A 13,465-nucleotide genomic window follows, 5' to 3' on the forward strand; every position below is an offset into this window, starting at 1 on the left:
AATCATTACGTTCATCGCATCGAAGATGACTGGCATTCCTGTCTTTCCTGCGGCTCAACAGGCTCAGATAAGTGAGTAATTCCAGAGGATTAAGTGGTATGCAAACTCTAGGGAATGTTTGTGTATAGTCCGTGCCCATCAAAGGGATCTTTACCATGTATCGCTCTTGCGCGAGCAGGTTGAGAATACAGCCAGGTCCTGGTTGGGTACGTATATACATTTTTTGCCCATTTTGTCTGCAACAGAATTTTGCTAGTGCAGGCACGCGAACGCTGACAAGATGGGACAAGGAAGTCGAGTTGTTGATTAAACTAATGTATCATGGTCTTACGACTGGTCGTGGTGAGTTTTAAACTGATCATTGCATGCCTACAAGCACTCACTTATTCTCTCTCAAGCGACTCAGACTTTAGGTGAAGAGTATACCGATATATGGCAACATTCTGCTACCGTACCCCCTTCGCCACTAACGCGCGCAGCATTAGTCCTTCTGCCCTCCGTACCAGCCTATATTCTATCGCGATTCGTGAACATGAGTCGCGTCTCCGCACGCAGTCCTAGGCTGGCCACGCTTTTAAGATACCTTCCCTTTGTTCTGGAGACTTTGACGGATATTAACCTTGCGGTATTCTATATACGAGGTGTATATTATGATGTTTTCAGACGGATCCTCGGAGTCCGGCATGTAGGTTCATAGTATTGGCATCTTTGAATTACTGACTACTGTGTCGGATAGATATCATCTTTACCCGAAAACCCTCACATCCGGCCTCCTTCGTATTCGTTACTGGGCATACTAATTGCTGTCAGACTGATCTACCGGCTCATAATGTTTGCGAGAAGTAAATCCTCGAGTGCACTGCTGGAGGAGAAAGGAAAACGAGCGATCCAAGTTTCTTCCAATCGCGAAACGTACTTGGACGATCGACCGGTATCACAGATGCTGGATGTCGTTGACCCGGAAAGTGAGCCCGCTAAACCCGCTGAAGAGGATGCGAGAACAATGTTGGATGTGGCATCTTTGCCTCCTGCTGTGAGGGCCTCTAGGACTTGTACACTCTGTCTCGAGGAAAGGACGGACACATGCTCGACAGAATGTGGGCACTTGTTCTGTTGGAGTTGTATCATTGGGTGGGGGCGAGAGAAGGTCAGTTCTCGTCCCAGACTGGGTCAACGACTCTAAATCTCTGGATTGGATAGGCCGAGTGTCCACTGTGTCGACAGAGTTTGGACCCCACGCGCTTACTACCGATATACAATCTATAGGATCTTGATCGGAAAGTACGGATTACAGACAAGCAGAGCAAAGAGATGGAATATACAGTGGAATGTACATTTAGACTACTTGCTGTATTAGAGTGATGTTGTCACCTTTCAGGAGGATCCGACCTACAATCGATCATGAGTGTCTTTGAAAGCCAGATTGTGAACCAGATTGTGAATAATCCTCACCTAGCTCCCTTCTTGGTTTAGCGTCCTTCACAAAAACTTCAGCAGCTTCTTCAAGTACCAGGTTCATAAATTCGTCAAATCCCTGTCAGATAATAATAAGCAGATGTTATCTTGTACAGGCAGCCAGTGTCAATCGAAAAAAGCGCAATTGGCCTTGCAAGTGTGTTCGTTGTTCAACTTGAATATCGGGAAGAAACCAAACGACGCACAATGATTCTTCCTTCGATTCGCATCTCGATGTTATCGTACAGCCATATGACAACTTTTGTTCGCTAGAATGCAATTGAGTACTGAGTAGGATGGGGAACCAGATATAGATATGACCTGCTGAAGATTTTTGAAAATTACATTCTGGAGCAAAGGGTTAGCGAAAGGAGAATATGCATGGATGAGAACGTGTCATACGATGGGCTGAACCATCACACGTTGCTGACGGCCTGACATGATGGGCAAAACTCAAGACGAAGAGCAAAGTTGAGAGAAGTTGAGTGGAAGAAGAATTTCGGCACGTGGCAACCGTTACTCGAACGCGTTGAGTTACCACCACCATGGAGGTTGGTTTCTTTGTTGTATATTATTAATGCTGCATCGAACATTTTGTACTTCCAGCTTCTAGCTCCAGCAAATTCCTCAACGGCAGCAGCTGTCACATTCATCACATTCGTACAAGACCTCAAGAAGAAAACGAAAACATGGGGTCCGATGATCGAGCTCTGTGCTAACGGAGAGAAGACGCTAGAACGATTTAGATACCAGTTTCCCGACGATTGGCTTTACAGTGACCAACTGAGAGGAGAGTGGAGTGCTTACAATGAAATTTTGAAACGAAAGAACGATTCTATCCAGGAGCAACTTGGTACGTCGTTATAAATATCCAGTTTGTGCAATCCCACTGACAACGACTTTTCATTCTTGCACTAGCTGGTCTACAGCTCAAGATTGTCGCTGAGGATAAGATTGTGGAGAACAAAATTAACGACATTATTACCGAATGGGAGCAGACTCGACCCGTACAGGGCAACATCCGCGCTGACACTGCTATGAACACTATTAACGTTTTAGAGGGCAAATTAACTCGGGTTCAAGAGGACTACGACTTGGTGTGCCGCGCGAAGGAGGCGCTAGATCTGGAACTCACGAGACACACGCGTCTAGAGCCAGTATTTGAGGAATTGCGCGACCTCAAGGCCGTGTGGACTGCGTTAAGTGGGATTTGGAGCCAAATTAGTGACTTGAGAGAGATGTCGTGGGCCACGGTACAGCCAAGGAAGCTCCGGCAGCATATAGATGGTCTGTTGAATTCAACGAAAGAGATGCCGACGAGAATGCGACAGTATGCGGCGTTTGAATACGTTCAGGATGTGCTCCGAGGGCTACTCAAGTCGAACCCCATTGTATCGGATTTGAAGTCAGAGGCGCTGAAGGACAGGCATTGGAAACAGCTGTTCAAAGTATTGAAACTCCCTGCCCAGATTAGCTTGACGCTGTGAGTAAATTCATTGCTTGAGTCTTGCATATAATTTGATCATAGTAACTTAGGATGACCCTAGGTCATGTTTATGACTTGGACCTCAAGAGAAACGAGACGCTGATTAAAGAAGTGATCTTCCAAGCACAAGGAGAAGTAGGTTTAAATATATGTTCAAGAAAATACCTGCTCACAGTTCGTTCACACAGATGGCGTTGGAGGAATACATCAAGCAAGTGAGGGAGGTTTGGACTAATTACACGCTTGATCTGGTCAATTATCAGAATAAATGTCGTCTAATCAGGTACGCCCCACATTTAGCAAATGTACTTTCTACCTATATTGAATACGCATTAGGGGTTGGGACGACCTTCTCAACAAATGCAGCGAGAACTTGAATTCGTTGACAGCGATGAAATTATCACCGCATTACAAAGGTGAAACTTCATATTATGTGTCAATCGCCTACCATTCACCTGTTTCCTTCTGTAGTCTTCGAAGAAGAGGTTCGATTCTGAAACTGAGTTCGATTATTTGTTCTGACTTCTTTCATAGGCAGGCTCATGGGAGGAGAAGCTGAACCGAATTCATGTGCTATTCGGTATGCTCTTTGCTTTTCTGTTCCTACCTCATCTACTCATCTATTCGTGTGATCTCTCAAGATGTCTGGCTGGACGTGCAGCGACAATGGGTATACCTCGAGGGCATCTTCTCTGGCAGCGCTGACATTAAGCATCTGCTTCCAGTCGAGAGCGCTCGTTTCCAGAACATCAATGCCGAGTTTCTTACTGTCATGAAGAAAGTTTACAAATCGCCGTTCGTCGTTGACGTGATGAACATTCAGGGGATTCAGAAGAGTCTTGAACGACTCGCAGATCTTCTCAACAAAATCAAGAAAGCCCTCGGAGAGTACCTGGAACGAGAGCGTTCCTCGTTCCCTCGATTCTACTTTGTTGGTGACGACGACCTACTCGAAATCATCGGAAACAGTAAAGATATCCTGCGGATCATGAAACACCTCAAGAAAATGTTTGCAGGCATTTCAACCATTATGCTTGATGACGACCTTACGCAGATTCAGGGTATGGCTTCAAGAGAAGGAGAAGAAGTCATGTTCACGGAGCCCATCCTCTTGAAGGACTTTCCCAAAATCAATGATTGGCTCGCAAAGATTGAATCGTCGATGCAAGTTTCCCTTGCAACTCTACTTTCCGAAGCAGTCGGAGAACTCCAGACTTTCTACGGCACGGGCTCCAACCTTAAGATGGAAGAGTTTGTTGCTTGGATGGAAAAATATCCTGCACAACTGGTTACGCTGGCTGTTCAAGTTGCTTGGACAGCCTCTGTGGAGGTGGCTCTTGAGGCGACATCAGCTCCCCAACAGGCATTGGACACTGTCAACCAGGCCCTCGACCTTCTTGCTGATATAGTGCTGCAAGAATTGAGTCCTGTCACACGACGGAAATGCGAGCATCTCATTACTGATCTCGTACACCAGCGTGATGTTACACGGTCTCTGCTTCAACAGCAGGTCATGGACAAGAACGGTTTCACTTGGTTATACCAAATGAGATTCTACCTTGACAGGAATATCTCAAATCCTCTCGACCGTCTAACCATCGAAGCTGCGGATGCCATCTTTCCTTATGGCTGGGAGTACCTGGGTGTCCTAGACAAACTTGTCCAGACACCGCTGACTGATCGTGTGTATCTCACACTTACGCAAGCTCTGGACAACCAGCTTGGTGGTGCACCTTTCGGTCCAGCTGGAACTGGTAAAAATTTCCCTATTGGGGCGTCTTTTTCTACTGACATATCTAACAGGAAAAACCGAATCTGTCAAGGCCCTCGGCGTACAGTTGGGTCGATTCGTACTGGTTTTTTGCTGCGACGAAAACTTCGACTTTAAAGCTATGGGTCGTATTTTCGTTGGTCTATGTCAAGTTGGCGCTTGGGGCTGTTTCGACGAGTTCAATCGACTAGAGGAACGAATTCTAAGTGCTGTGTCCCAACAAGTTCAGACTATTCAGCAAGGTCTTGCAGCGCTGGTCAAGAACCCTAATACTGAAATCGAGCTGGTCGGAAAGAACTTGAAGATTAACAAGAACATTGGTATAGTTTGGTTATTTCCCTTAAACGACTTTGAATGAATGAACATTTTAGGAATCTTCATTACCACTAACCCTACCTACGCTGGGCGTTCCCAGTTACCTCCGAACTTGACAAAATTGTTCAGGCCGTGAGCGCATTTCGTCTATAATGTTTTTTTTCTGTCTTTGACCGGATTACAGAATGGCGATGACGCGTCCTGACCGAGAGTTGATTGCTCAAGTCATGTTGTTCTCGCAAGGTTTCCGTACTGCTGAAACTTTAGCGTCAAAAATCGTACCTTTCTTCAATTTATGTGACGAACAACTGTCACCACAACCACATTATGACTTCGGTCTTCGAGCACTGAAGGCTGTCCTTGCTAGTGCCGGTATACTTAAACGTGAACGGCTATCGAGCGCTCGGGAGAAAGCGGATGCAGACGATGCTGCTATTGGCCTTTCCGACGCAATTTCTGAACAAATCATCTTGATTCAGAGTGTAACGGAGACTATCGTTCCCAAACTTGTTGCAGATGATGTGCCTCTGCTAACAAAGTGAGTTCTCCACCAGCTCTTACTTATCTAGAGCTGAGTATCATCCAGTCTTTTAGCAGACGTGTTTCCGGGAGTAGATTATATGCCAGTCGATTTAGATCGCTTGCGAGACGAGATCTACAAAGTGTGCAAAGAACGTAGATTGGTAACAGGAGAACGCTGGATCGCCAAGATTTTGCAATTGTATCAGATTCAGAAAATTCAGCATGGTTTGATGATGGTTGGACCTTCAGGAACTGGCAAAACCAATGCATGGCGGGTTTTGTTAGCTGCTTTGGAACGGTTTGATGGTATTGAAGGTGTTGATTACGTCATCGATCCCAAAGCTATGCATAAAGACGCACTATATGGAACTCTGGATTCAACCACTAGAGAGTGGAACGATGGACTATTTACGCACATTCTCCGAAGGATCGTCGACGATGCTCGTGGAGAAAGTGGAAAGCGCCACTGGATTATATTTGATGGAGATGTTGATCCGGAATGGGTTGAGAACTTGAACAGGTTGGTATATTATTCTCAATCTATCAAATAAAAACTTCTTTCTCATCCTGTTTTCGTCAGCGTCCTCGACGATAACAAACTCCTCACCTTACCCAATGGTGAGCGTCTCAACCTCCCTCCCAATGTCCGGATCATGTTCGAGGTCGAGCACCTGAAATACGCAACACTCGCCACTGTCAGTCGATGCGGTATGATATGGTTTAGCGATGATATTGTTGAGACCTCAATGGTGTATGAAAACTACCTGAGTACCCTATCCACCACACCCATTGACTCAGACGAAGAAGACGCTGGTGATGCACTCGCCCGCCGAAACAACGAAGTCTTACCCTCGGATGCTGCTGCATCTGCTGCTTTAGAAACCCAGAAACAGGTCGCATCAATTTTGGAACGATACTTTTCCGAAGGGGATTTGGTCAGCTCGGCTCTCGCTTTTGCAGATTCGATAGAGCATATCATGGATTTCACTACTACCCGTGCCTTGAACACGCTATTCTCCCTCATCAACAAGACTGTGCGTAATATCATCGAATATAACTTCCAGCACCCAGACTTTCCATTGCCTCCCGAACGGGTCGAGCAATACGTTACCAAGCGCTTACTCGTTAGCATTGTGTGGGCATTCTCCGGCGATGCAAAGCTGGATTTGCGTGCTGAGATGGGAGATTTTTTGCGAAACCATACTGGAATAGACTTACCGCCTCTGCTTCCTGGTAGCTCCCTCATTGATTACGATGTCCAAGTGTCTACTAGCGAGTGGGTAGCTTGGCAGGGAAGAGTGCCTACTATTGAAATTGAAGCTCATGCAGTCACTGCTGCAGACGTCGTTGTGCCGACTATGGATACCGTACGCCATGAAGAAGTCCTTTATTCCTGGCTCTCTGAGCACAAGCCCCTTATGCTTTGTGGACCTCCAGGTTCTGGAAAAACGATGACGCTATTTAGCGCCCTTCGGAAATTACCGGATATGGAAGTTGTCGGCCTGAACTTCTCCAGCGCCACGACACCGGAACTCATATTGAAGACCTTCGAGCAGTATTGTGAGTACCGCAAAACACCTAATGGTGTGATACTGGCTCCCATTCAGATCGGAAGGTGGCTTGTCGTCTTCTGCGATGAGATCAATCTCCCTGCAGCAGACAAGTATGGTACTCAACGGGTCATTTCCTTCATTCGTCAGCTCGTTGAATCTGGCGGGTATTGGCGTACAAGCGATATGGCCTGGGTCAAGTTAGAACGAATCCAATTTGTAGGCGCCTGCAATCCTCCTACTGATCCCGGGCGTGTCCCGCTTAGTCATCGTTTCCTACGCCACGCGCCTTTGGTGATGGTGGACTATCCAGGCGAAGTGTCATTGAAGCAAATCTACGGTACATATAATCGGGCAGCTCTAAAAGTCGTACCTAACCTACGCACTTATGCCGAGCCTCTGACGGATGCTATGGTCTCTTTTTACCTCGCGTCGCAGAGGCGCTTCACTACCGATGCTCAGGCACATTATGTCTACAGTCCTCGTGAACTGACTCGGTGGGTCCGAGGTATTTACGAAGCTATTCGTCCTTTGGAGATTTTATCGGTGGAGGGCCTTGTGCGTGTATGGGCTCATGAAGCTTTGCGGCTTTTCCAAGATCGATTGGTAACTGAAGAAGAACGTGCCTGGACGGACGAGAACATAGACGTTGTTGCCTTAGAATACTTCCCCACTATCAGCAAAGATGAGGCGCTTCGCAGACCTATCTTGTTTTCAAATTGGACATCCAAGGACTATATTCCTGTGGACAGAGAGACCCTGCGCGATTACACCAAAGCTCGTCTGAAAGTCTTCTATGAAGAAGAATTAGACGTCCCTCTTGTTCTGTTCAATGATGTTCTGGATCATGTACTCCGTATAGATCGAGTCTTCCGCCAGGTGCAGGGACATTTGCTGCTCATTGGAGTCAGCGGAAGTGGAAAGGTTATCTTCGTGTTCTGTTATCTCACTTCAGTGCTGATTATCCCCTCAGACAACTTTATCTCGTTTCGTCGCTTGGATGAATGGTCTGAGCATATTCCAAATCAAGGTCTCGAATAAATACACCGGCGACGATTTTGATGAAGATCTGCGGACTGTTCTTCGTCGGGCGGGTTGTAAAGGGGAAAAGATTTGCTTCATCATGGATGAGTCTAACGTTCTTGACTCAGGTTTCTTGGAGCGCATGAACACTCTCCTCGCAAACGCTGAGGTTCCTGGTCTATTCGAAGGCGATGAAAACGCAGCTCTCATGACCGCTTGTAAGGAAGGCTCTCAAAGGGACGGTCTCATGCTTGACTCCCCTGAGGAGTTATACCGGTGGTTCACGCAGCAAGTCGCTCGTAATCTTCATGTGGTGTTTACCATGAACCCTCCAGCGAACGGACTCGCATCTAGGGCCGCAACTTCTCCCGCTTTGTTTAACCGTTGTGTTCTCGATTGGTTCGGCGATTGGTCTGACCAAGCATTCTATCAAGTCGGAATGGAGTTCACTCAATCTCTTGATTTGGACCTATCGTCGTACAATCCGCCGGCTCTTTTCCCTATCGTGTATAGGGATCTCTCCATGCCTCCGGTGCACCGCGCGGCTGTGGTCAATGCGCTGGTCTATGTCCATTCTTCACTCCATCAAATCAATCAGCGCTTAAGTCGGCGACAAGGTCGGTATAATTACGTAACACCCCGTCACTATCTGGACTTGTGAGTTCGTCCTTCCAGTCTCAGCGTAGCTAAATGCTTATTATCTGTTGTCGTAGCATCAATCACTATGTCAGACTTCACGCAGAAAAGCGCGATGAGCTCGAAGAACAGCAGCGTCACTTGCATGTTGGTCTTGACAAGCTCAGGGATACCGTCACCCAAGTTGAAGAGCTTCGCAAGAGTCTCGCAATCAAGCGGTCTCAACTAGAGGCTAAAGATGCTGAGGCTAATGAAAAGCTTAAGCGCATGGTTGCCGATCAACAAGAGGCCGAGCAGAAGAAATCTGCCTCCATTGATATCCAGGCTGCTCTAGTTGAGCAAGACAAACACATTGAGCAGCGCCGAGCCATCGCTACTGCTGATCTCGCTGATGCAGAGCCTGCAGTTCTCGAGGCGCAATCGGCAGTAGGCAACATTAAACGACAGCATCTACAAGAAGTTCGTGCCATGGCAAACCCTCCAGAAGCCGTAAAGCTGGCAATGGAGTCTGTTTGTACCATCTTGGGTCACAAGATAGATAGCTGGCGTACCGTCCAGGGTATAATTCGTCGCGACGATTTCATTCAGCGTATTGTGAACTTCGACACTACCACACAAATGACTAAACCGCTTCGCGATCTCATGAAGAGAGACTTCCTCAGCCGTCCTTCCTATAACTTTGAGACCGTCAACCGTGCGAGTAAGGCCTGTGGACCATTAGTCAAATGGGCCCTGGCACAGGTCAAGTTCTCGGAGATCTTAGACCGAGTCGAACCTCTGCGTAACGAGGTACTATCCCTTGAACAGCAGGCAGAAACTACGAAAAAGCAAGCTTCTGCCATCATTAACATGATTGCAGAGTTGGAAGGGAAAATTGGGAGATACAAGGAAGAGTACGCTCTTCTCATCAGCGAAACACAGGCCATCAAGTCCGAAATGGAACGTGTTCAAAGTAAAGTCGATCGTAGCATGAAGTTACTTGAAAGTCTCTCCTCTGAGAGGGGCCGATGGGAAGCTGGAAGTCGTACGTTTGACGATGAAATGTCCACTATTGTCGGTGATGTGCTTCTTTCTGCTGCTTTCCTGGCCTATGGGGGATTTTTCGATCAGCATTATCGTGAGGTGATGTGGCAGGAGTGGTCTAGCCATCTTTCTGAGGCCAACATCAAGTTCAAACCGGAACTCTCCTTGACCGAATACCTCTCAACGGCGGATGATCGCTTGAACTGGCAATCCAAGTCTTTACCTTCCGACAACCTCACTACCGAAAATGCTATCATGCTTAAACGATTCAATCGCTACCCACTAATCATCGACCCTACTGGTCAAGCGACTACTTTCCTGATGAACGAATATAAGGATCGGAAGATCACTATCACTAGTTTCTTGGATGAGGCTTTCTTGAAAGTTCTGGAGAGTGCTCTCCGCTTTGGCAACCCTCTTCTCATTCAGGATGTAGAACGTCTCGATCCTATCCTTAATGCTGTCCTCAACAAGGAAATTCGCAGAACCGGAGGACGTGTGCTGATCCGTTTAGGCAGCCAAGACATTGACTTCTCTCCTTCGTTTACGATGTTCCTTTCCACTCGAGACCCATCGGTGGAGTTCTCCCCCGACATTTGCAGTCGCGTCACCTTTGTCAACTTTACTATGACACGTAGCAGTCTCCAAAGTCAATCTCTCGACCAGGTTCTCAAGGTAGAGCGCCCCGACACCGAGCGTAAACGCACTGATCTCATGAAGATACAAGGCGAATTCCGCCTGCGACTTCGTACTTTGGAGAAGTTGTTGCTCCAGGCTCTCAATGAATCCTCTGGGAACATTTTAGACGACGACAAAGTCATCGACACTCTTGAAACTCTCAAACGTGAGGCTGCTGAGATTACTCACAAAGTTGAGGAGACAGACGTAGTCATGAAAGAAGTCGAACAAGTTACTGCAGAGTACCTGCCTCTCGCTCAAGCATGTAGTGCGGTCTTCTTTGTCCTGGAGCAAATGAATGTGGTCAATCATTTCTATCAATTCTCCCTACAATTCTTCCTAGATATCTTTGACTACGTTCTCCATCATAATCCCAACTTGAGAAACATCTCAGACTACAACCAACGGCGAGATATTCTTCTCAACGATCTTTTCCTAGTGGTCTATAAGCGGACCTCCCGTGCTCTGCTTTACCGTGATCGAGTCATGCTAGCCGTTCTCCTGGCTCAAGTGAAATTGCGCGGAGTAGAAGAAATATCTGACGAATTGGAGTTCCTGCTCGAAAGTGGAGATAATGTCTTGGCTTCTGCATCTAGCAACGAGGATATTACATTCCTCACTATGGAACAAGCTCAGCGTCTCGAAAGTTTCGCAAAGAATCATATCTTCAAACCTGTAGTACAGCATCTCCGCGAGCATGAAGATGAATGGAGAAGTTTCTTAGAATCCAACACACCTGAACTATCTGTACCAACTCCCTGGGAGGCTAGCACTCGTGAGTTCCCTTTGTCACGTGTCGTCTTCTTTGCCTCTACAACTTACCTCGTTTTTAGCTGCAGTGGAGGCGCTTCGTGCAATGCTAATTATCAAATGCTTGCGTCCAGACCGCCTCTTACAGTCCACTGCTCAATTTGTACACTATGTATTCAATACCGACGTGTCAGCCCAATCTGTGTATGAACTGGGTGCTATGGTTTCAGATGAAGTTCCTGCCGCGACACCTCTGGCGTTAGTTTCAGTCACAGGCTACGACGCAAGTTATCGGGTCGAGAACCTGATCAAGAATACGGGGGCACGTTCGTCTTCCGTGGCCATGGGTTCTCAAGAAGGATTTTCACTCGCTGATCAAGCTATTGCTTCTGCTGCTCGGCAAGGCACTTGGGTATTGCTGAAGAATGTACATCTCGCTCCAGAATGGCTCGGCCAGCTCGAAAAGAAGTTACAGACATTGAATCCTCACCGAAACTTCCGGCTCTTCCTCACCATGGAAGCTAACCCATCCATTCCTGTAAACATTCTCCGGCAATCTCGTCTACTCATGAATGAACCTCCCCCTGGCATTAAAGCAAATCTTCTTGATTCTCTGCGAAACATTGCGCCCTCCCGTTTATCACAAGGACCTGCCGAAAAGGTTCGACTATACTTCCTTCTTGCCTGGTTCCAAGCAGTCGCGCAGGAGCGACTCCGATATGTGCCTCTGGGGTGGAGTAAGGTGTACGATTTCAACGATTCGGATATGTCCTCTGCTTTGGACACTATTGATACTTGGCTTGGAGCAGTTTCAAAAGGGCGCGCGAATATCGATCCCGCTACCATCCCTTGGGATGCACTTCGCACACTCATCAAACAATCAGTGTATGGAGGCAGAGTTGACAGTGAATTTGATCAGAGAATTTTAGATGCATTCGTAGATGCTCTTTTTACTCCAAACGCATACCATGTAGACTTCGACCTAGTCCCAAGTTTAACTGGTCAGAAAATGCTTGGTGTACCAGACGGGACCAAGATTGATCAGTTTTTGTCTTGGGTGCAACAATTACCAGACCGCGAGCCTCCTTCATGGCTCAGTCTTCCTCCCACAGCGGAACGTGTTATTGCAATTGCGCAAGGTGAGTAAGGATTTTCAGGGTATGATTGTAAAAACAATTGGTACTCATTCGTTAACAGGCGAAGAGCTTCTGGGTAAGCTCCGCAAAATGAGAATGCAAGCTGATGATGATGAGGAAACTATCACTGCCGCCACATCCAAGTCACAAACCTCCCAGCAGCCAGCATGGATGAGGCAGCTGCTTGATCGCTGTAAGGAATGGCTCGCTCTGCTTCCGGAGGTCTGTCTTTTTGTATTTTCAATTGAGGCGAAAATTCATGGGCTTTTTCGCTCCCAGAAATTCAATACACTGCCCGCACAATCTGGCGAGAGCCAAGATCCTTTGTATCGACTATTCTCTCGGGAGGGTGCCATTGGTCGACGTCTCCTGGGTCAAGTGCAAAGGGATCTAGGTGATGTTGTCAAGGTTTGCCAAGGCGAACTCAAACAGACAAATCACCTTCGTAGTCTCATGAGCTCATTAACCAAAGGTAGTGTCGCCCTACGTCATCTGAAAACAGTCCGATCTGATTATTCATGTTTTTTTTGCAGGGACTATTCCGAACCATTGGCGAATCTACAAGGTTCCGAAGGCTATGGCCGTTTCAGGGTGGGTAGCTAACTTCGCTAAACGACTAGCTCAGCTCGATAACATTGCTGGTGTCGACAACCTCAATAATGTTGAAGTATGGTTAGGCGGCCTCTTCTTCCCTGAGGCGTATATCACCGCTACTCGACAAGCGGTCGCACATCGTAAGAAATGGAGTTTAGAAACGTTGAACTTGACGCTTGATATCGAAAGAGTGAACGATCCTGGGGCATTTATCCTTGATGGTATGTCATTTGCGCTTCATTATTGATAAAGTGCTTATGCGTTGACCAAAGGACTGGCTCTCGAGGGGGCGTCTTGGGCAACTGACAAGTTGGTGCTCAACAATGGTGAAGTGGTTCGGCTCAATCCATCCCAGATTCGCTGGGTGCAGTCGGATGATATCGCCAGAGGAAATCTGGTCAATCTTCCGGTCTATCTCAATAACGACCGAAGCGATGTGATGTTCACAGTCGACCTACCTTTCGACTCTAGCGCAGGATCGCTTGTGGCTACTAGGGCAGCGTGTCTTACTGCAGCAGGCTAGTCG

General features: G+C 47.2%; 3 protein-coding genes across 3 annotated transcripts; 2 read left to right on the forward strand and 1 right to left on the reverse strand.

The window, feature by feature from the left end:
• Positions 1-25: 25 nt before the first annotated feature.
• Positions 26-1,266, forward strand: C8R40DRAFT_1031345 (Pex12 amino terminal region-domain-containing protein; the record flags this gene model as incomplete). The annotated part of the gene is made up of 6 exons (XM_046223163.1): positions 26-71; positions 129-206; positions 262-342; positions 399-685; positions 737-1,147; positions 1,201-1,266. 6 exons carry the CDS (start codon positions 26-28, stop codon positions 1,264-1,266), a joined length of 969 nt encoding a protein of 322 aa, XP_046092364.1.
• A 70-nt stretch (positions 1,267-1,336) lies between these two features.
• Positions 1,337-1,896, reverse strand: C8R40DRAFT_1031168 (Sm-like ribonucleoprotein; the record flags this gene model as incomplete). Its single annotated transcript, XM_046223147.1, has 5 exons — positions 1,337-1,389; positions 1,453-1,534; positions 1,662-1,724; positions 1,777-1,803; positions 1,858-1,896. 5 exons carry the CDS (start codon positions 1,894-1,896, stop codon positions 1,337-1,339), a joined length of 264 nt encoding a protein of 87 aa, XP_046092365.1.
• Positions 1,897-2,000: 104 nt separating this feature from the next.
• Positions 2,001-13,462, forward strand: C8R40DRAFT_1164675 (dynein heavy chain; the record flags this gene model as incomplete). Its single annotated transcript, XM_046230543.1, has 21 exons — positions 2,001-2,006; positions 2,062-2,308; positions 2,374-2,938; positions 2,992-3,076; positions 3,130-3,224; positions 3,278-3,357; positions 3,413-3,426; positions 3,476-3,521; positions 3,583-4,695; positions 4,745-5,032; positions 5,084-5,159; positions 5,212-5,565; positions 5,614-6,069; positions 6,130-8,023; positions 8,073-8,779; positions 8,836-11,234; positions 11,293-12,348; positions 12,407-12,567; positions 12,625-12,817; positions 12,879-13,160; positions 13,212-13,462. The coding sequence occupies 21 exons, from the start codon at positions 2,001-2,003 to the stop codon at positions 13,460-13,462; spliced, it is 10,368 nt and encodes a 3,455-aa protein (XP_046092366.1).
• Positions 13,463-13,465: the final 3 nt, after the last annotated feature.

Source organism: Lentinula edodes, assembly GCF_021015755.1.
Source record: "Lentinula edodes strain Le(Bin) 0899 ss11 chromosome Unknown C8R40scaffold_1, whole genome shotgun sequence".
Classification (NCBI taxonomy): Eukaryota; Fungi; Basidiomycota; class Agaricomycetes; order Agaricales; family Omphalotaceae; genus Lentinula; species Lentinula edodes.